This window comes from Passer domesticus, chromosome 4 (genome assembly GCF_036417665.1).
Source record: "Passer domesticus isolate bPasDom1 chromosome 4, bPasDom1.hap1, whole genome shotgun sequence".
Classification (NCBI taxonomy): Eukaryota; Metazoa; Chordata; class Aves; order Passeriformes; family Passeridae; genus Passer; species Passer domesticus.
In genome coordinates, this window is record NC_087477.1 from 45180950 (window position 1) to 45204608 (window position 23659).

A 23659-nucleotide genomic window follows, 5' to 3' on the forward strand; every position below is an offset into this window, starting at 1 on the left:
ACTTAAAAGACATCATGTTTGTTTTCCCAGTAGTTCCTTGGTTTCCATACAGCAAGTGGAAAAGAAAAGCACAGAGACAAAAAACATGTCTGTAAAAAGCAGATGTCTATGTTACATACATTTACTGCTATATCTATCAACAGACTACTTATGTTTTGGGTTTGGAAGAGATGCCTTTTTTTTGTATTGCACAATACATATTCAATCTATACCTAGCAAAAGAGATTCCTACAGGTAAAAATACCATTAAAATTGCACAGATTTGCTGTATTTCTTTTTGTGCTAACCATTAATGTAAAATGAATCTACAGTTTCTTCTTAACTGGGAGACAACAGGATACAGGTTTTACTGATGAAACAACACTTTTGTATGTTTATGAATCAAAGAAAGCCAAGAGATAAACAAAAAAACACTGATGCCTTTTAAATGGTAAAAAGACTAAGCTTATGCCTCTAGGACACTCACATTAGAAAGGCAGACTTTAGTACAGTATTTTTGTTGGTTTTAAACAAAGACAGGAATTTTGCTAAAACTACTTTTCCATCCAACCTATTGTAAAGAAACTGCTACTTGACAGCTTACAGGGAACAATGACTGCCGGTACGAGCAGGCTGCACTCATTTAAATGAGCACATTAAAACCCTCTGACACAGTCTGTAACTTCCTTCAGTTATTTATTTGACTTTTGCAGCAGGCTCCTCGTCCTGCGAGGCTGAGGTGCTGCTCTCGCAGCATCCCCGCAGTGTGCTACAGCTGCACCCCTGAGCGCTCCAGCAATGCCGCATCCCGCTCCGCAGCCAAGCCCACTGCCTGCCACCGGCACATCACCCTGTCCCAGCAAACTGAGACCTTCCTCTTACCTCCACCTCCTTGCTCTTCTCTTTGTTTGTGCCCATTGAACTTCTCCCATTGCTGGCAGTCTCCCGCGCTGGAACTACAGAAATCTGCTGGAGTGGCATTCTTACAGAGCTGCAGGTTGCCAGTACCTGTTTGGATGCCTTATATCTTCACTCCCCCCGAGTAGCCCACCTGTATAATTGTTCATATCCTCTCTTTGCCAAGCTCAGCTCTAAATAAAAAGGGGAAAATATTATTTGAGAAACGGTGTAGCCAGGGTCTTCCATCAAAAGAAAAAAAAAATCAACAAAGCAGAGCAAATTGCGAACACAAGCGAGACACAGCAAACAAAGAAGTAAGGCACAACAATCCAGGGAGTTTCACATGCTTAGTGAGGAGTTGCTGCAAGTCTGTGTCCCTGGAGCACCCCGCCATACCACTATCCCCCAAGAGCACTGTGGGAGACAATTCAATTTCTGTTACCTAATAAGTGTCATGGAAACCAAGGAAACCCAGGTCTCGCAGGCCCTTATTAGCAGCCGCTTCCCGCTACCGGCACCGGCTCCCACATTTGCAGCAGCTGCCAGTGGTGCTTTTGTCTCCCATGCGATCCCACAGGAGCCCTCTGAGCACCCCAGACGCTGCCTCGTGCCCGCTAGGTGCGGCAGCAGAAGGCTGAAAAGCTTAGTGTCCTATTTTGGAGGCAAAATCTCCTCCTTTAAAAGCACAGGAGAGCTTGCTGTGTCCTTCATGCGTCTACAATAATCTGCTTAGGTCAAAGGATCTGCCTTGAAGTGAGGAGTAGCGGTGAGCAAGCGAGGTGTAAAAAGGAAGACAAGACTGGGAGGGATTGCAAACGCGCCTTTCTGAGGTTGATAGTAAAAAGTTAACCCTTTGCTGCGCTTATCTCTGCCCAGAAGCCAGCTCAGCAGGATGAGCCAGAGGCAGACACACACATGCCTTTGTAGTAGTCATACACACGCCGAGAACGTCACTTATGTGAGCTTCTGCCTCCCAGCAGCTTCAGTGCTCTCAGTCACTGCGGAGCCAAACACTCGGGAAAACTGTTTCAGCATTTCCCCTCCCCTCAATATGCAAAACAATAGGAGAAAGTCACAGGTGTTGTATTACAAAAATGGATATGAAGAAAAGCAACTCCTATCATCTATGCTTTTCTAAAAAAATGATTATTCTTCGTAAGTATTATGAATACCAGCAAAACTGATTTGTGATTAAAAATGGTAAAGAAATTATTAGATCAGAAGTCAAATTCTTAGCCATGTAGAGTATTCTGTATAAATAATGCGGGAATGAAAGAAAACAAAAATCCCACACCAGTCACCATCAATGTTTTAATATGCTATCAATTAAAGAAAAAAAAATATTACCCAAGCCCTGAAATACATCATCTTTATTTCCAGCTGCACAGAGTGGCACTTAGAATTCTGACAAGAAATAATAGCATTATAAACAGCCTGGATTCTCTTACAAAGCCAGTAGGGAGGATTTAAAATACTGTTGATTCACTACTCCACTACTTCAGTTAACATTTCTCTGAGTTAATAGAGCTTACAAGAGACTAGCCTGAGATAAATTCAGATCGGGTCCAGGTTGCCATCCTGGTTTTACATCACTGATTTAAACTAAGGTATATTGACTGGCTGTAAGAGAAGAGTTTATCATTGCATTAACAAACAATCTGCTACGAGTTCAGAGATGCTGCAAAATTTGAATATATGTGCACATCTTTATAACATATATTCTGTATATCTATAGTCATGGAACAGATTTACAAATAATAAAATTAAGTCTTGTCATTTACACATCTCCTTCTACACGTTTTTAGTTATGCTTTACATGCTAATTTCATTTTTAATTTCCAATATTCCAAAATAAATTTGAATGTAAGTTTAAATAACTTCTAATGTACACAGGGAGATTTTGAATATAAATAAAGGAAAAAAAGACATGCTCTAGCTCTATGAAGACAGTGGTAAATCAAAAATTTATTCCAGAAATATTCAAAGACAAGAAATGTTATACACCAGGCTAGTAAAGTTTACATTAGAATCAAGTTTAAGATTGAAGTTAAAGGAAAATCCTTTTTAGTTCAATAGAATGTTTTAAAGCTATAGAGAAACTTTCCTTTCCTCTGAGGCACAACCAGATTAAGAATTCCTAAACCTGACTCTGCTTTGTCATGATAATCACTCACCTCTTTGATAAAAATATTGATAGAAAAGTAGAGGGTTTGTGGTATTAAAATGGAATCTTCCTGTAAATGTGCTTTCATGTCTAGTTAAGCTTAAAAAAGTCAACCTGCCTTTTGATACTGTGCCAATAATTCTGCATTTGAAATCATATGAACCTGAGATTTACATCAAAGATTTCTGGGTTAACCAGTAATCTTTTTAACCCCACCTATGCCTGTTTTAGCCAGAAAAAAGACCTTACAGGGTGTGGATGTACTTAGTTCTTTCTAAAATGATGCATGGTCCCTTTTTTCCCCCCACAGGGAACCTATAACATCAATATATACATAACAAAACTAGTTCCAAACAAGGGCTGTATTTTAACATTGGGTAGGTTCATGCTTGCATTTTGCTTAACTATTTCACTAATTACAATTCTTCACCACGTGGAGACTTCAAATTAATGTGCAATTGCCTTCCCTGTACATATGCTGAACATGGCTCTTCTCAGCCTAAGTGCTAAAACAAGTGGCAGAACAACCAAGCCCCGTGCTGCTATACCTAGAAATACAGAGATCACCACTGCTCCATGGTAAGGAAGCTGTTAGAAAATACAGGACATATCCAGATGCATACTGTAAAAGTTAGTGGCAGAGGTGTGGTGGGACCATTTTTCATTAGAATTAAGTTTAATTTTCCGTCTTGGCTTTTTCAAGTTTACTATGACAGAATTATAAAACATAAGCTTTTGCACAGATGTTACTACAACTATGATCTCAGAACACCAGGCACATCTTAAAGAAACAGCAAAACTATTGATTTCAATTTATAACGTGTTTTTAGATCCCAGAGTCCCTAAGTTATAAACAAAGTGATTTTATATATACACACACAACCCTTCTTGTTAGAAAATGTGTTTACTTCCACTCATCCTCCATGGTGGACAGGCTGTGATGTCCTATTTAAAGAACACTAATTTTGGCACATGTGCCACCCAAAGAGTCGTAATTTCAGAGCCATGCCTCACCTGAAGGACAGTGAGACAGCTGCTCAGTGAAGTATGAAGATGCTGTGCAAAGCAGCATGATAGAGTTTCTCGGGAGGGTAACAATAACAAAAGAGAAGTGCTCACCTGGAGCAGGTGAAAATGACATTGGGTCATTGGGTTCAGTGTGCATTAGTCATTGATTTACATTAATATAATTCACAGGTCTCGAAGCAAGTAACTACAGAAAAGCAAAGTACCACCTCTCCCTCCTCTCACTGAAACCCTACTAATCCCAACTCAGATAAGCCAAGGAATCCAAACCTGTATTTTCAGTCACCCAAAACATTCCCCTTGGTACTCGGGGCCCATACATTCCCTGCACAAAACACTCCTTGAGCCACTTCCATAAGAATCTGACAGCAAAAAGGGATCAGAATTACAACCCTACGCAGACACAATGTTTTTTGTTTAATTTAATAAGGAGCACATCATCTTCTCAGCATACCCATTTACACAGGACTATTGCTTTGAACTATGAACACAATCTGATCAACTATGGTTAATGGTTTCAAATATGGTATGCAAGTGCCAATGAGAGAAAGAAAAACAGCAATACAATTCTTTTGCAACACAATTGCAAGGAAACAATGTACTAGTGTACTGGCAGTTCACTGGCTGCTTATATATAATAGCTCTGCTTATATATAATAGCCCTGCCATGGCTTACAGAAAAATTTGTACAAGACTCTTGAATTGAAAAAAAAAACATAGTAAGTTTACCTGCCTAAATAACACTATCAGAAACAGGTAATTCCAGCTCTTTTTTACTCACATAAAATCATCTTTTGATAAGATGTACTGCAGCTTTTATATGATCTTTCAATTTTATATGACACTGACATTTTAAAAAAATCATTGTGGACATAAAACAGAAGTTGGTTGTTTGGACTCCACATTATTTGTCAAATACACAATACGCAAAAAGATATAGACATATAGTCTGTAGTCCTGAGATTTAGGAATGACTTTCACTTTCCCCAAAAACAAAATCGAAGAGCTACAAACACTGTGCATGCTATGCTCCCTTTACCAACAGGAATTGCTTCTCTTGTAATCACAACTGAGGTGTAGAGACAAACATCTGAACTCTACAGCAGTGTGGAAGCAGATGGATACGAGGAGGTAATCAACTGGCATGAGTACAGTCACTTTATCTAGCAGAAGGTCCTAACACCCAAATTAAAAGTGCAACTAGCAGTAGTCTAATGCAGACCAAACAGGACTGTTGTAAACCAATCCCTTGGGTTTCCATAGCATCTTGAAGCTGACATTAGAACCAAATAAAGTTTTCAGATAAATGAAAAATTCCTTTTGATTTTCTCCCAAGCCTTAAGCCTACAGGAGCACAAAGTTAGCCATGGAATTAGGGCAAATATGAAAGACATCTTTAGCCAAACACAAGTATTCCAAAGCAGCAGATTCCAGATGGGAATGGGAAAACCTGTTGTTCTCTGCTATATGAATATGTCCTAAATACTGTGCTGCACTGTGGGTTGGCTTCAAATGGAGGACCATGGAGGACCAGCAGGAATGCAAGTTTTCAGGAGAATTCATGTTCAAGAGAGTCCTTAGCAGAAGCAAAATTTAAAAGTTGTTTTAAAAAATTGAATAGAATTTGCATTCTTCACAAATAAGACTGGCTGTGAGATATCATATTAGAAGTTGCTTTTTAAATGCCACATGAAGTTGGTACAGACTGGAATGCAGCCATCATGTTACTAGATCCTCAGGGAGGTTTTGGCAGCTTTATTCCTTGCCTCCTTCAGCTTTGCAATTGACTGAACTGCTGAGAAGTACCATATAACGTAATACGGTGCATTAGAGCAACAGAGGTGTATTAAAGGTATTAAGGAAGCAATCAACCAAAAATTTCAAACTAATGTCTTTGGATATTTTTCTATGTTGCCATTCACAGGATATTGTACATATTACACATAATTTCATCAACAGCATCATTAAGCACAGGTGATCTTCCCCTCCACTGAGAGATGAACAGAAGTCAGTACAAACACAGAGGAATCTATCTGCCACTTGTATATTCTGTGCAGATATATTACCTAAGTAGAACATCTTGGAACATTTCTAAAACATCTGAAAATCCAAGGTCATGGAATGGTACAAGTCAAAAAGTAAGTTAAAAACCAAAAAGTAATAGCTGAGACTGAAATAAAATACGACTGGTACCTCAAAAGTTTACCCAGCCAAAACCTAGATGGATGAAAGTGAGATATGAAATGACAGAATGGTGATAAATCAGATAAAATGTTGCCCCCAGCCATTAAAACCAATTATCTTTGTTATCTCCAAGCAAAGAGAATTAAAACCAACTGATTTTCACTTCCAAACACAAAGACCTTCACGGATACCTTCAGTGTAGTGTTTGCATTAAGATTACTTTATTTAAATTAAACCAAGTATACTACCCCCTCATCAGACTAGAGTGCCCCCATGAAATAAGGGAACAAGGGAAGACTTGTAAAGTTCTAAAAACTGCCAGTAACTTGAACAGCTGATTTAGAATTTAGAATTTTTGTTTAAATGTAACTAAAGCTTATAAAAATGACCAGAAAAAGTAAATTACCAACTTTTAGGCAGAATGGGCAGACTATGTATTTAGCCAATTTACACTAAAAAAGAAATGAAATTATGCTGTTGAAGTGTCCACTGAAGAAATTATTTATACTACAGTGACACTTAGCTACTCACTACACAGACAGGATTCTACTATGTTTATTCTAATTTACAATACTCAATTTGTGTGTGTGCCCACACATACTAAGAGGTCCTATTACCTCTGTAGTTCAGGTGTGAGGAACATCTACCTCCATAATTAACTCTCAAGCACCTCTCTGCTTACAAATGTTGCTGACCTTTGGCAACATAAAGGTAGCACAATTTCATAGCAATATATATTTATATATATATATATCTATATTTATGATATACAAAATTATTTTCCTGCATTTGTAGTGGTGGAAGTAATCTGCATGCCATGCTGCCTAGCTGCTCATTTCCACCAACACACAATTTAAATGGTGTTGTCCATGTGCCTCTTCAGAGGAAAAGGTAAACAAAAACATTGCCACACAAAGTATTATTTCCCACTTCTAAACAACATACATGAAGACGGTATTTAAACAGCTCTCTAACATAAAGCAGTTGACAGTCTTTATGATAGAAGCATCAAAATTCAGCAAGCTGTGGAATCCACCTGCTCACTTTTGGGTTAAATGCTGCAAACCTGAATCCATTAATCTTAAAGAGTTCCAGCATTGCTTGGTAAGAATGGACTCAAGTTCTTGGCCAGCTTTCAAAGCTGTCAGTCAACAGAGGAGGATGGGGGCACAATCCTGGAAGACTTGGACAACCTTCTAGATGAGAGCATGAGAAACAGGATGAAGTTCAATAGCACAAGCAACCCAGTCATGGCACTGGTAGAACAAGAAAAAGAAATTGGGTAGCAGCCAGGAGCACAGACTGATTTAAGGATCAGTCGGGATCAGCATATTCCTTTATGAAAAGATGACTGGAAAATGCTAGTTATCATCAGCAAAAACATGAACTTTGTCCCAGGGTGCACCAACTCAGTTATTTCCAATTCTTCTTAGTCCTGTACACAGTACACCAGTAATTTCCTCAAATACTAGACTTTTTTTCTCATACCCTGATCACCAACATCAAAGAGATCCTGAACTTGAACAGCTTCGAACAGTAGGAAACTGTTCTAAAGAAGCTGCATAAAAGAAAATTATTTGCTAACCCACCTGCTTCTGTTACTAGTCACATATAATTATACAGGAAGACCAGGATTGTTTATTTTTAATGCAGATATTCAGGTACACAGTATTATGCTACAAACTGTGTTCTCAATTGCTATTTGATGAAAAGACAGATGAACAATTTGTGATCAAAAAATAAAAAGTTCATTTGTGTGAATATTGTTAGCCTACAGACTTACAATTTAGAGATTTGCCATGCTTGATAAGCATTATTTGTTTTGTGAATCTCAACTGCTAGAATGTTTAGGGAACATAAAAAATGTAAGAATTTAAATATGCAAATGAATACTTGTTCAAACCGCTTTCTTAAAGATATTTTCTCTCAACTTCCTACAGGTGTCTATTGTTGATTATATTCTATTTTCCCCTTTACTTCACATGGCTATCTGATCTCCTTATAAACACTTATTTCTCTCCTAATCTCATCTGCTGTGACCCCTTTGCCCTAGCAAAATTTTATCTTTGTTTAAATACTCATATTTCAAAAACTATAATTTCTGATTTTTGAGTATTTTATTCTGTAACCTGCTTTATTGAGAATAACTTATTTTTTAAAAACTTCTATATTGAACAAATATTTAACCTTATGTCCAATTTGCACCTTGTCTGGCTTCAAAACTTCTCTCACTGCTTCAGAAAGAGGAGGTTTCAATGCCAGTATGATAAGGATGTCATTAAATTACAACAGCATGAAATTAGAAAGTATCTGTAGAAACTAAGATTACAGAGGTAGAAAATTCATTTTACATTTGCTGGTGGTTTTGACCCAGAAATCCCCCTGGCTTCTTAATTTTAAGAAGACTATGGAAAGTGAGATCATGCTTCTCTTTAAAGCTATGAAGTAGCCTAAATGAATTTCGATACCAAGATTCATTTTAACTCTTAATTCATCTACAGGATTAACCTAGATAACTTTAAAACCACATATTTCACATTCTTGAATCATTTTCTTTACAGTATCACAGAATGGGAAGGTTGGAAGGGACCACAGTGGGTCATGTGGTCCAACCTCTCTGCTTGGGCAGGCTCATCAACATGAGTCCAGACAGTTCTTGAGTATCTTCAGTGAGGGAGACTACACCTTCTCTGGCAACCTGCTCTGGCCACTCACAAAGTAAAGAAGTTCCTCCTCGTATTCAGATGGAACTTTCTGTGCATCAGTTTCTGCCCACTGCCTCTTGTCCTATGGCTCAGCACCACTGAGCAGAGCCTGGCTCCACTCTCTTGGCAACCTCCCTTCAGATACCCACACACATTGATGAGGTCCCCTCTCAGCTGTCTCTTTTTCAGGCTGAAAAGTGCCAGCTCCCTCAGCTTTTCCTCATAAGAGAGATGCTCCAGTCCCTTCATCACCTTTGTTGATGTACCTCTAGTGAATCCATGCTACTCCTGACCACCTCCTGGTCCCCCATGTGGCCCCCAGAATGAGTTGTTCCATCACCTTATCAGGGTCTGAGGTGGGGCTGACTGGCCAGTAGTTCCTTGGATCCTCCTTCTTGCCCTCTTGGAAGACTGGGGTGACAGTTTTTTCTTCTAGTCCTCAGGCACCTCTCCTCATTACCAAGACCTTTCAAAGACGATCAAGAGAAGTCTAGCTATGCTGTCCAGCTCTCCCAGCATTCACAGATGCACACCATCAGGGCCCATGGACTTGTGGATGTCAAGTCTTCACCACTAGGTGTTCTCTAACCAATCCTCCTTGACTAAGGGGAAATCTTTCTTACAATATGCCTTTATCCTGGTCTCCTGAGTCAGAGATTCTGGAGAGCTGGTCTTGCCAGTGAAGGCCCATGGAAAGGTGGCATTCTCTAACTCAGCCTTCTGTGTCCTCTGTTATCAGGGTCCCCCATCCATTCTGTAACAGGCCCACATTAACCTTATTTTTCCTTTTATTATTGATGTATTTGCTGTCCCTGACATCCTTGGCCAGATTTAATTTCAGATGGGCCTTCACCTTCCTTGTCTCATTTCTACTTCGACAACATCTCTGTATTCATTCAAGCAGCCTGACCCTGCTTCAATCGCTTCTGTGTTCCCTGCTTAGGCTCAAGCCTAAGCTCAAGGAGTTTAATAACAGGAGTTATTCATCCATACAGATCTCCTGCTGCCTATGCCCAATTTTGCTCATTGGGATGCATCATTCTTGAGCCTAAAGGAAGCAATCTTTGAATATCAACCAACTCTGTTGGACTCCTCTTTCCTACAGAGCCTGTTCCCATGGGGATCTTCCAAGAATATCCTTCAAGAGGCCAAAATTTGCTCACCTGAAGCCCGTGTTTGTGATCTTACTTACTACTCTACTTCTTCATGCTAAACTCCATAATTTCATGGTCAAGGTCTAAATATTTCACTTTAATATCCAAATATTTCCTAAAGTTTAAGAATAAGCATTATTGTAAGTTGGTGACATAGCTAAGTTACTGCCATCCACCCATTGTGTGATTTTCACTTAGAAGGAAGTAATTTGGTTTTATTTGCTTACTTTGTTACCCAGCAGCTCTTTATTTATTTTGCTAACAAATTTAACCTCCTGTGCATTTAAATGCTTTTGTTTCATTCTGTAAGGAAATTATTGATGTTTTTCAATTAAAGTGTAAGCCCAGAAGGAACTGATGCCTGACTGATACCTGGGGTCAGCAGCCCTGTTTGCCAGAATAAACAGATATTAAGAAGAGAATCTCAATGTAAATGAGCCACCAGAGGGAGCTCATCCAGCCTGCTGAGTATAATAGAACTATATTGACATTGGCAAAAGTTAATTAAACATTTTTACAGGGGTCACTGGCTGAGTTCAAAACAAAGCATATTCCCTGGCTGAAACTCCACATGCCTGAAAAGCTAATGAAATCAGAAAAAGTTATTTCTTTAACAAATGTGGAATATATTTCAGATTAAATAAAGATAATTAAGTTTAGCAATCTGTGATACAGCAGTCTTCTAAACAAGCACAAGACTTTTCCTCATCCATCTTCGTTTTATCCAGATAAGAATTTCAAAGTCTCATTAAATTACAAGACCAAAAAAAAAAAGGGATTAACTTTGTAATTTAACCCTAAAATTGTGAAAGAATACCAAAAGCAGAGTCACATAACTAGCTCAAAGATATCCATTTGTAATCAAATGCAGTTTGGCATTATGATGCTTATCTACTTCTGTAATCAGTTATTACACTTAGATGGACATTACCATATTATTACAATACAGCTTTCTCATTTTAAATTGTAGCAGTTCAGAAAACAAATCCCTTGCGTTCCGGTTCTGAAGGATCCAATGGTTACTTCCAAACTTGTGAACATTTTTTGAAAAGCAACACTGAAATGAAACTTATACAGATTTTTGAGTGTTGCTTATTGACCAAGGAATCAAGAGGCTGGCAAGAGGTTATTTTGTCTGCTACTTTTCCATGGAGCTTAGCACCTAACAGTGGTAATTCAGCAGGGCACATGCAGGAGAAAAAAGACAATAAAATTATTTCCTAAAGGAAAAGCACCCTCCAACATAAACTCCCAGGCTTATCATTGCAACTCTCCCTATGCATTTCTGAAGATTATGGGTTTGAAATATTCCTTCCAAATTAGCACACCTCTTCCACAGATTTAATTATATATTTGTGTTACCCCCATTACCAGCTTTCTCAACACTGTAACATTAATTTGATCATACTTTTATCTTACCTCTGCCTGAATGTTTTGCTTTGGAAGATAAATGAAATACCACATTACATTTAATCTTATCTCTTCTTTCAGGCTTCAATAAAAAGCTGAATTTTTACCAATACCACATAAAAGTAGTACTTTTTGGAGTTAACTCCCGAGCAACGTGAGGATACCACAAAAAGCACTTGTTCTGTAATCACACTCCTACTTAACTACTGGAAGAAAATCCAGCCTAAGATCCGATACCAGTTACAGTTCTTTTAAGTTCCACTAAGCACTTCAGAGTGCCCACCTCCTCCACACAGCTATTTCACCTTTGGTGAGCGTAATTTTTCATCATTTGCCCAGCAATCAAAAATAATCAGGGAAAAAAGTTACAATTGTTCTCTAGTACACTTTCTGAAGTCATCTTTTCCAGGAATATTTTCAGGTAAGAGTAAGTTTTTTCTTGTTTTTCTCACTGAAAAACTGCATTTTTTGAAACAGTTAGAAGTAGTTATTAAGAGCCTAAATTAACAAAACATCAGATGTGTCAATCTCCTGATTAAAAACAGCTAAAAAAATTCATTTTCAGGATTGAAATAAGATTTACTACCCATATCCCTTGCACTATAAATATATGCAGTTTCTTCACATCACATACTGATTAAAAGTTTACTTTGTACTGTTGAGTATCTTACTGATTACCATTACATTATCAATTGTCACTCATGTTTTTGTAGCACAACAGTTTAAGACTCTCTAGGATCGACTTCCAAACACTAGCAACAGTTCCCAAGCCATTTATACTCTGCAAAGGAAAACCCAATTTTATAAAACTCAGATTTATGAAACTAAGAGACTTCATCTGCCACTCTCTTAGCAGCACAGATATCCCAGATGTGAATGTCCGGATTACACTGTAACACCTCCAAGATGTGAAACCACTCCCCCCATCTGCTTCTGGGATTCAAAAGCAACCATTAAACACACGAGCAAAATCACAGCAAGAAAATCTACTATGACCATATTAAAATACCATCCTTTTCACTCTAGTGATGAATTTAATCTACACTTAATATATTGACAAATTTTCTTGATTTGTCCTTTGTTTTCTTCAGAGAGAATTCAGAGAAATGTGAGTCTAACCAGAAAAAAGGCACACTACATATCAAACACACTTCATGACATTAATGAACTGGTTCAGATTAAAATAAGAGAAATCTAGAAACAGAAAATATTTTTGAAGGAGAAACTGGGTATTTTCTGAAGTTAGTAAAATCTTTCACCCAAATATTTTTGGGGGGGAGATTTTAAAAATTATTTTAGGAAAGCATGTAAAGATAACATTTCCATGTTTCCCAGAAGGATGAGTCTCAAAACACCTCGAACAAAGTCTGCACCTTAAAATATTCACGAAAATTGAGGCACTTTTTTCTAATATTATGTATTGATAAACACTTTGTAGATACTAGTATTTTAAGAATCATTTACCTTATAATAATATCCCATCTCATAAATAGATTGTAGAATTTCCTCCTACTTGGTTCTTGCTTCCTCCCTCCAATATTCTTCAGCTGCCTGACAAGGTATTTTATCACCTAAATCTCATCCCACTGGACTTGTCCAGCTTAAGCAGTAAACTTAAACCGACTCAATCGAAAACCCAGAGCTTTCTTATCTCACGGAAATTCTCATTTCAGATAGAAAACACAGTTAAAAATGACCCCTTGCTAGATGATTTTCCCTCAGGAAAACTGAAGTGACACAAAACAGAATAAGACCTATAATTACAATACTGTAACATGCATTTACCAGAAAGACTAAAAAGCTGGTGTCTTACAGACACAAAGCTTTGAATGAAGCAGTTTTGTTCTCTCCTATTACTCAGCTAAGAATGAAATACTTCCCACAGTCCTGAGCTGTTGCAGTCCCAGTAGCTTAAAAAAAGCTACAAGATTGTGTCAACTAAGCCATAGCTATTAGTGGCACTGGGTCAAGAGTTTCATTGCATTTGTGACGCAAAGGAAAAATTTTCCCTTACTGCTGCACACTGTGCAGCCCACCCTGGATCCAATTAATAGCAGGTACAAATCTGTTTTTAGATGAAGTGCCCTACAGTTGCAATTTTTGGAACTGTTTGCTTTAGAAAAGCGTTGAAATTCCCCACTGTTGCCTGAGCACAGGTCCCTGGTAGAACATGAGTAACAAAAAGCTGAAAGCTGCCCTTCTCTGAATTGCAGAGCCCAGTTCACTCAAGGCAGAGGATGACTACACGAGCATGACGCACGTAGGAGCATCTGCCTTCTATGCTGTCTGCTCAGCTATGGGTGCAATTTCTCCATTTCACCAATACTCCTCTTTTGTTTGTTTGTTTTAAGTGACTTTCCTTGTAAGCTTCTTGACAAGCAACTCTCTCTCAACCAGAAAATAGGGGATAAAGGACAGAACAACTCAGCTATGTTTAAAGAAAAAAGCCACTACTGCAAAACTATTTTCAACCCACGTGTTTTTTGTGTATTTAGATGTTAGGCACTCCTACAGGAAAAAATATTTCTTTATATGTGTGCCATGTCTAGAAAATTAGAAACCCACTCTAAATAAAATTAGAACTTTCAGGGTATATGAACATAAAATTACATTTGTTAAAAACAGTAAAAATTCTCTGATTTCAAAGAATGATTGCAACCCTTCCCACCTCACACTCCTTGCAAAAATAACAGTGCTCAACCTATGTAAATACCATCTTGTCAAATTGTAATACCATCTTTTCAAATTATCCAGGGATCACAATTCTAAAAACATCTAAGCATGGGTATTGGGGTACTTTTCTTGCAACAAACAAAGGAGATTATTGGTATGACTTACTCTAACATCAAGTAAGAATATATATATGCTTAAATAGGTGCAGCCTAACATGGCTGCAACGTCAAACATTCACAGTGACACTCCCACCCCATCAGGTTCACCTAAACAGTACGAAATCTACAAAACTTCCACCTGCAGAAATATTGATGAAAAGGGCAGATCATCCAGCTGGAAGAGATGAATGATGAAGAAAAAAAGTGAAGCAAGTAATGAAAGATGCACAGAAGTAGGTCAGAAACGGGAAGCAAGAGCCTATTAAATGAAATTGTAAGGAATAAATTTCATAAAATGTAAAAGGCTGGCATTCTCATAGCCTAAAATCAACCTAAATAATTCAGTTACAGGCTTTAGTTAAAGTCATAATTACATTAAGAATCAGAAGCTGTTTAGACACTTTGTTAATGGAATTGTTTATCATATATATTAGCAAAATCCAAATTTAGGTCTCAGATGAGACTTATAAGAGCTAATAAGATAATTTTTTGTTGTTGCTGGTTAAGAAAACATCTCTCAAGATGAGTTCACATCTGTCTGCTTCAAAGTGTTCAACACGCCATCATTCCACTTAATAATAACAATACTACTGGTAGTAGTAGCATAGCTGTACTTAAATGCATTTCTCAAATACAACAAAATTCTTATTCATGGTGACTTCTTTGAAAATTTTTTTATGTGTACTATTAAAAACATTGCAATTCAGAGAAATCTTTCAGGGAAAAATAATAATAGCTTCCTTTTATATCTTTTTGCATTGTAATTCTGCTTATGCATAGGTCCTCTCTATTTTGTATATTTAGCTCCATTAAAATACAGTGTGATTTACTTAGGCAAAAGGAAGAAAAAAAAAAAACAATGTAATTTAAAAGACACTCAATCTCTTCTAAAACAAAAAATCCCAATCTGTGATAAGAGAAGAATTGCTATGATTTTGTTTTCCCAAGAACTGAACATCAGCCTTCCATCTCCCTTTGTGAGCAATGCAGTTACATTTTGTCGGCTCTCAGGAAATGTCTTCATTATATCACCTCACACAAAGCCAGCTCCAGTCTGACACACAAACGCTGCCAGTGCCAAATCAGTGCACGTGAGGGCAGAGCCCTCCTCAGCTCCAGCCTTCCAGTGCCACAGCTGGGCTCCTCTCCACCGCAGGAGAAGGCTCAGCTGTTCATGTATCAGTAGATGGAAGCCACATGTTACTGAGCTGGTGGAACCAGGGGACACTCCTGATGGGAGCACCTAGGAAACAGAGGCTGTAGGGGTCACTCCAGGATCTTCCTTCCCACTGTCAACTGAGCCAAAGGGAGTCATTATAGATAATTAATCTACTTCTTTAACATGCACACAGCTCCCACCTCTTCAGGAGGTCATTTCAATACGAAAGCCAAGTTTATTTCAAAATGGAAGTTGTTGCCATCCTGTTTCTTTGATGGATACACACTGGGGAAAAAGTATATAAACACAATCTAACCCTTAGCCACAACAAGTGCGTACAGACTACCTTCCAAAGCAACAACTCTCTTCTGAAAAGCCAGATGTCTGGACAAATTTCATGCTCCGAAATTAACAGAGAAAATTAGTGCTGTCAGTGCTAACAGCCTCAGGAATTAACTTTCTGGACACTTTACACAAACAAGTTTATCAAATGAAGTTTTCACTTTAGCAGGAATTCTTAAATGACTTCTGCAAAATATTCTAGGAACTATATCTTCCAAATGAACACAACATTAATACTCATCATTCCTCTCTGACCTGTGCAGTGCCAGATGCCTCAGCAGGGAAACCCCCCACATGAGGAATCACACACACCTCTAGTCCAGCCACGTCTCCAACCTCTAACAAGATGACCAAGACATGTTGCAGGGTGTACCTGCTCAGAAATTCTAGCTATAACTACAGTTACAACTATGTGCTCGTCAAACACAAAAACAACCACCTATCAGGACTATTTCTCCAATTTTGCCACTAATAACAAGACAATTGAACATGGAAAGGCCAAGGATTGCAGCAACACCTAACCAATACTAGTAATGAGAGGTGGCAACAGTGCAGAAAACCTTGTTTTCTCAAGATCTTCTACCCAGCTCTGTATGATGCAAACTATGTACACTGCCAGGCTATTCAACCAGAAAAACCCACAAGCTTCTGATACCTCCCAGCTCCTAGCCAACAGAATGCTGCAGACAGCAGCACAGGCAGACAAGTTTTGCCTGTTTACTTACTTTTACAATGTAGACTTCTTTCACTGATTAATTACAAAAGCAGAAACACATCAGTATTCCTACTGCCTTCCTGTCTGTTTGACAGCAATTTCTAATGTCACTCTTCAGTTGTCTTCTGTTAAACACACCTTCTGCTAATAGTCACAAACCAAGAGGGCATCTTGAAGAGTGAGGGGTACAAAAGTTATATAAAATCTAAAAATACAAATAAGTTATCAGAGATTACTGCACAGCTGAAAGTCAATGCTCTCACAATGCACACATGATTTAAAAAAGGAAATAAAAACAACACCAATCTTGCAGCTACACAGACCTGACATTAATGCTAAACTAGTTAATTGAGGAGCAAAAGCACCTCTTGACATTTTAACTGTTTTCTAGCTAGCAATTTCTTATGATTCATGCAGTGTAGGTTTACCTGAAATAGACTACAACAAGAAACTGCAATCAAAGTAATTACAGACGTATGAATTTACCTCTCCCATTCAAGTTTAGAGGCAAGAGCTTACATATTTTTTCCACGAAACAGTGAATCCTTAAACCATTCTCACATGAATCAGCCCATAAAAACAGTGCTGTCTTTGGTTCATCACATGAATCAATAATTATCCTCTAGCTCTGTGGAAGGCACAAGAAGGCTACAAGCATGACAGTCCTTCCAACTCTATCAGTAGTCTACAACTACAAGAGCAATCCTGCAGAATGGCATTTCCTGAGACAGTCACCTAAAACCTGCCTTCAGAGGAGGGAGACAACACTCAGTGAAACAAACTTCTAGGCAGCATGAAGGAAAAAAATGGAAGTTGCTTCTCTACTAACGTGAGGCTTCTCAAGAGTGTTCTGCTTTCAGTGGGTCTAAAGAAGCTCCCCAGAGAGAAGTGTGCTTGTGTGGGCACTCTGGAGGTCCTGATGCTCCCCTTGCACCTCTATGACAACACAAACCTTCCACACTGTAAACTGTCGGTACTGGAGTTGAACCTTTTGTCTGCTGGGAAGCTGAAACAAAGTTTTCCCCTTGAAGCTAGATAATATGAGATGTAGACATGCAACATAATACCACATCTCACCCGAAACTGGTGTATTTGTTAAATTAGACCATAAAGAATTTTATTTGTATTTTTTCTGGCATCATTAAGAATCGTGCTATAAAGTGCATTATTCTTTGCAGGACAAACAACTATTTGCAAACAGTCTCAGAAAATAAAAGCCTTTCATCGGCTCTTAATCCCAGGTAATGTTTCCTGTCAAAGGACTGTGGAGTAATACCAATGAGTGTAACAAACAGGCTAAAAATGACAGGCTACACATCATTCCTTCCCTGCCAAGCTACTTCTGTAGCATGGTCAAGACAGTCAAGAGGAACAGATGCAAATTCAGTCTTCAGAGATGCTGTGAAGCCAAATCTTGTTGCACTATTTGGAAGCATATACTGTACCCACACTGAGGGAATCAAAACATTTATAACTTTACCCATACATTCTCTAAATCTACACATAATTAACCAGACTTACTAATGATAAAGATATATAGAACTAATGTATATTTGCACAACACTGAAAATAAACTAAGAAGTATCTTCTACTGAATTTGAAAAACTTTAAACCAATCAATTTTTCAGAGGTACTCACTGCTTGTATCATTCTCTTTCTTCTCTTGCACTGGACCTCAATTTTTTTATTAATTTAAACAAAGTATCTTACCTTCCATTCCTGAAAATCCTTTCCGATATTTTTTTCTTTTATTTGTATCTTTTTTTTCCCATCAGCTCTTTTCAACTTTAGCTCTGCTTAGGTCATAAGGAGCCATCAAACTTAATTTTTTAAGGCATCTCACAGAATTCTCCAGCTTTCCTTAAGTTCAGCAGCTAATGAAGCCATGACTGGTAGACTATGAATGCTGCACACCTGTTGATATCTACATTACCATCTTGATATCTACACATGCATTGTAAACTGAGATTTAGGAAGTTTATGCCTGGAGAAAATATTAACTGCATACTGACTGTAAAGAATAAAATATTTTGGTTTAGTTTAATCAATGCTCTTTACTGTGTCAACATATTTAACTTAAAGGACACTTTTCCCAGACTACTACTTTCAGTGAATATTAGGTACCACATATTTTTTACAATAAAGAAATTTCATGGAGCCTATCCCTTTATTTCACCTTCAGCAAATCATAGTTAATAGGTCTGATTTTAACAAAGCATGAAATTACACCTCAGCACAGCAAATTAACAAGCAACAACAGGGACAGCTGTTGTATTTCTTGTTGTCATCACTTCAGATATATCTATTTATATTCCTCAGTATACCCCTTATTAAAAAAAAAAATCTACATAATAAGCAATGAAGCAAAATATGAAAGACCTTTGCAATAGTTCTATTCTCCTTACTCTGCAATTTAGGTTTGTACAAATTTATGATCAGGAAGATGCTTACAGTATGCAGAAATGCTACAATTAAAACTTGTATTTCCCTGAATATAGTGACAGAAGCTGACATGAAAACATGTATGCCAGGTAACACCTGATATTAAATTTCAAATCTAAGTTCATTTCAGAAAGACAAGAGGCAGGCATGGGGACAGCAGTGGAAGATTCATTCCCTGGTGATCTGTGAAACCTTAATTAGAGCTGTGCATGACACTCCTTGAAAATTAATGTGCTCTTAGGGTATTGGAATTTTCTACAGCAAAAAAAGTCTGTGTTAGTGCTCACCAGTTTCCATAGACAGTACTTCAATTCTTACTACTGATTTTGGTAGTGTCTTTTTAATTTTTTAGCTCTGTTAGTCTTTCCTTTTGCTGTACTTGCACTGGACTCTCACAACGATCTCCAAATAATTGACCCAAGCCTGTAGCTGTGAATCAAGCAAAGGTATTCCAAATTTTTTTTCCCAGAGGGCATGAGAAGAATAGGAGAAAAAGCTAAATTCTCAAAGATCCAGAAAGGGAATTACTCAAAGAAAATGAGGAACACTTGTTGCTGTGCATCAACAAACGTGCCTTTCCTAAATGGGAATAATTCATTGTGTAAACAGAACATTTCTACTCTTAAATTTCTGTCAAGGTGAATGGCTATCATTTTAAAAACTTCTGGTTCATATTTAGAACTTCTGGTTCTTCTAAAAACATATAGCAGTATACTTTATGCTGCTCCTTATTTTACACAGTACATATTATGATGGGTATGATTTTCATCTTTTATAAGCACAGGACTGAAATATTGTTATGATAGTGATGATCTCAATCTGAACACAGAACAATCCAATTTTGGGAGGGGGGAAGGTAGAAAAAGATTCTTATTTTCTAACTTTTGGCCTTCCAGTACTTAGAGGGAGAGTAACTTCTTACACAAGTGGAAAATCAGACAAGCGGGAAGAGTTTCAAACTAAAAGAGGGAAAATTTAGATTGGATGTTAGGAAGAAATTCTTGATTTTGAGCTAGGAAGGCACTGGAACAGGTTGCACAGAGAATCTGTGGATGCCCTATCCCTGGAGGTGTTCAAGCCCAGGTTGGATGGGGCTCTGCGAAACCTGGTCCAGTGGAAGCTGTCCCTGCCCATAGCAGGGGAGCTGGAATGAGATGATCTTTATGGTCTCTTCCAACCCATTTTGGGTTGTAAGAGACCATAAACTATTTTATGGTGCTATGATTTGTTAGACAGCTAATATTAATAGAAATCATACATGGAAACTCCTTTGGGAAGAAAAATATAACAACTACGAAACTGATCATAATTAATTGCTGCCACAATCTACGAATCTCAATGAGTTATGCTGTTGCTTGTCTGTGTATCATGACAGCCAGTCGTACAATACTAATTAATTAATTCAGAATACTGGCAGGTTCATTACATGTATAACAGAAAGGCTTCTAGTCAATATAAAAATTAGCAGTATGGAACTATTTCTAGCAAAGAGACAAATAAGTTGGAACTATGTAACGGTTAAAAATACTAGATTTCTGTCATGTAGCAACCTATACTCAAAATAATTATAATAACAACAAGATCATTTGCCTCCTTATGTTGTTGGGTTTTTTTTCCTATTTATACCAATACAATTGTTGAGTATGTGAATCACAAAATCAATTGCAGTCTACAGTAAGAAATATTATTGGATATTGCCAGCTCTTCAACCAAACTTCAGAAGTGTCTATATACAGTAATAGACACTGTTTCAAATATTTTAGATCAGGAAAAAAATCATCTGCTATTTTGTCCTCAAATGCAGTCACACTACTAAAATCAGCGTGTTTGCAGGATTCCAAACAATACATTTGTTGTCTGGGAGGCTGTAATATTTACTTTATTGCTCAGTGTGCAATACAACACTCAGCATTTGCATCCTGTCAGGGACTTTTCTCCATGTTCTCACCTACCATTTTTCCAAGTCACTTCTATACTTTTGTCCCAACTGTTTTCTTATCTTCACTGACTATAAATATCTCTAATGGATACACACCCACCCACATGCATACATATACATGTGCGCACAAATAAAATACTAACATTTCTCAGGGAGATATGAAGAAAATAACAAAAGCAATTAATTGAAAGAGAAGAGCAAATTGAAATAAATTAGCCCATTCTACCTCCATCTTATCTCTTATCATTTGTGTTCTTTTAAGGCTACTGTTATGATATGGGAAATCCATCGACTACTGCTAAGTAATTAAATCTCTCAAATAATACTGAAAATCTGACTAACTCAGTTATTAAGACAGCTTCATCAGAGGAGCACTTTTTCTTCTCTCTTCCTTGACTAATTGTAAAAGTCTCCTTCAATTATCCTGAAATACCCATACAGATTCTTTGACAAAACCAAAAGAAATGCCCCAATGATGGACTTTTAATGCACTTAGGATAACACAGGACAATTGCTGAAGTTGCACCAGTACTGTAGGAATATTTATATAATGAAGACAATAACATTCAGTCTCTACTTCACAACTTGAAGTGCAGAATTTAGATTTTAATTTCTAACAGATTTACTTGTATTGGTACTTCATGGTTGTCTCAAGTTACATCAGAGTAGTAAAGAAATACTGAGATTAAAGAAGGACATTTTAAATAAAATCAAATAGATATCAGCAGGTTTTCTGAAACTTCATAAAGAGCTTGAAACATGGAGGGCTAGTGTTTGCAAGTTTTTATTAGTTGAAGATTTCATGTCAAATTAAATTACCTCTGCTGCCCCTGTACAGGCATTGCTGCTACTTTAAAATAGAGTACTAGATAACGAAAAAATTCTGAAATTATTACTTTTAAAGGATTAAACACCTACTATCAGTTTTGAAACATTTTTCAGTAGTGCTTTCCCCCTTATAATTTTCAAAAACTTGCTATCTAGGTGATGTGTAGTTGAACTATAATTACATACAAAAGGAAAAAAATTAACATATTGCTGAAATTGAGAGATTGCAAGCTATAATCTCCTTCAGGGTATACTTTTTTGGCATGTTTATATATCTTCAAATTATATTTTTTGACAGGGACTAAGAACTTCTGTATCCTTTTCTAAGCTCTGCCACCACCCATGTGAATCTGCCAAAATCAAGCCTAATGGTTTTGGTTCCTTGTGTAAAACGGATCTTTTAATATTTTTCTTGCAATTTTGCTAGGAGAGCAAGTTCATATCTCCCAATTTAAGTATTTTGATGTAGACAATTAGAACCAAGATGAAAGCCACCGTTTAACTTCGTAGGCGGAGCTTATTGTGAGATATATACAAAATTAAATTAGTTTATTTTAGCTTGAAGAAAATTTTTTGCCACAAGTGACACAATTGTAAAGAGCACTATCATATAATTTAATAACTCTGAATCCCAAAGATGTCTCAGTCACAGCAAGCACCCGCACATTATATCCTTGCAAAGAGCTTTTAGTGGTAATTTCACTCTCATACAAGTTTGAATAATTTTTACCCTTCACTTTTAAAATAATTTCTGAAAAACAAGTAATTGCAGTTTAGAATGCATCACAGTTGATGCATAATCTGTAATGAAACAGCATGAAAATCTTACTTGTTGGATTCAAAACCTACACAGGTTTTAGGGAAAACGTGAGATTTAGTTATTTACTTAGAGGAAAAATGTTTGTTTGCACTTTACTAAAATACAGAAAGTGAATAATAGCACATGTTGCTACATAATGCACTTGGAAAGGTTTTCTTCACAACTAAGCTGCAAGTCAAAATGCCAAAATGAAGTATTTTTTTCCCCACCACAGTATGATATAGCTTAATATTTAACAACAGAAAAGAACTTACAGGTAAAGCAATCTTTTAGAAAATTTCTGCTATGACAGAGCTTCACATGACCTTTCACATTACTTCCTGGGTTCATTTCCTAGAAGAAATAGAAACAAAAGAAACGTGAAACCAGTTGCAATGTTAAAATAGCATCTATTTCATTGCCTTAAAATAGCTTATGAAGCAAGGTTTGGGAAAACTTTTTAGGCTGGAGTCTTCCAAAAGGCATAACCTAAAGTAAAAATTCTGGACTTGAAAGGCAGTCTTAAATTTTCATCAAATCCTGTACCAGATACTGATAGCCATTCATCTTTCTGTAGACTTTCAAAGTGGTTTGAGATTACTCCCTGACCTTCCTGAGCACAGGGAAACCACACATGATCTTCCCTCTATTAATCATACTGGTACAAAAAGCCTTCGCATAGCCAGCTAACCCATATGGCATTGGCAGGATAACATTAAAAAATAAACAAAGCTTAACAAAAAAAAAAAAAAGGCCAAAAGACTTAATTAGTTCTCCAGAAAGGTGTGAAAGTATAAAAAAGGAAGTAACAGATCCCATAAGAACTTGTTGTCCAGTTGGTGTGGGCTACAGGGTTTTAGATTTTAAATGATCACAGGATGTTCTACAAGGACAGAGGATGGTTTAGCAGAGATGCTGCCCTCATAAATGGAGAAAAACATTTTGCCAACAGGCTGGCAAATCCAGTAATGAGGATTCAAACTAGGAATAACAGGAGAGTATGACCAGCAATCAAGAGAGGAAGTAAAGGACCAGGCTGGCAAGCAAACAGTACGGGGTAATGTCAACAGGAAGAAATTTGT

At 37.3% G+C, this 23659-nt stretch overlaps 1 protein-coding gene across 33 annotated transcripts in view; it reads right to left on the reverse strand.

Annotated features, from left to right (window-relative positions):
• Window positions 1–23659, reverse strand: part of MARCHF1 (membrane associated ring-CH-type finger 1) — a 232011-nt gene that overhangs the window by 126477 nt on the left and 81875 nt on the right. For 13 of the 33 annotated variants that reach the window (XM_064417572.1, XM_064417561.1, XM_064417567.1 and 10 more), the window contains one exon: window positions 22853–22931. The exons of 1 other annotated variant lie outside the window; for it this stretch is intronic. Coding sequence is in view for 19 of the 32 variants with exons in the window: in XM_064417548.1 (XP_064273618.1) it covers window positions 862–945; window positions 1031–1046 (100 nt within the window). In the remaining 13 variants the exon portion in view is untranslated. Of the gene's footprint in view, window positions 1–861; window positions 1071–1321; window positions 1635–17398; window positions 17417–22852; window positions 22932–23659 lie in introns of those variants that run through there. 19 more of the 33 variants (XM_064417548.1, XM_064417550.1, XM_064417569.1 and 16 more) reach the window with 5 other exon arrangements.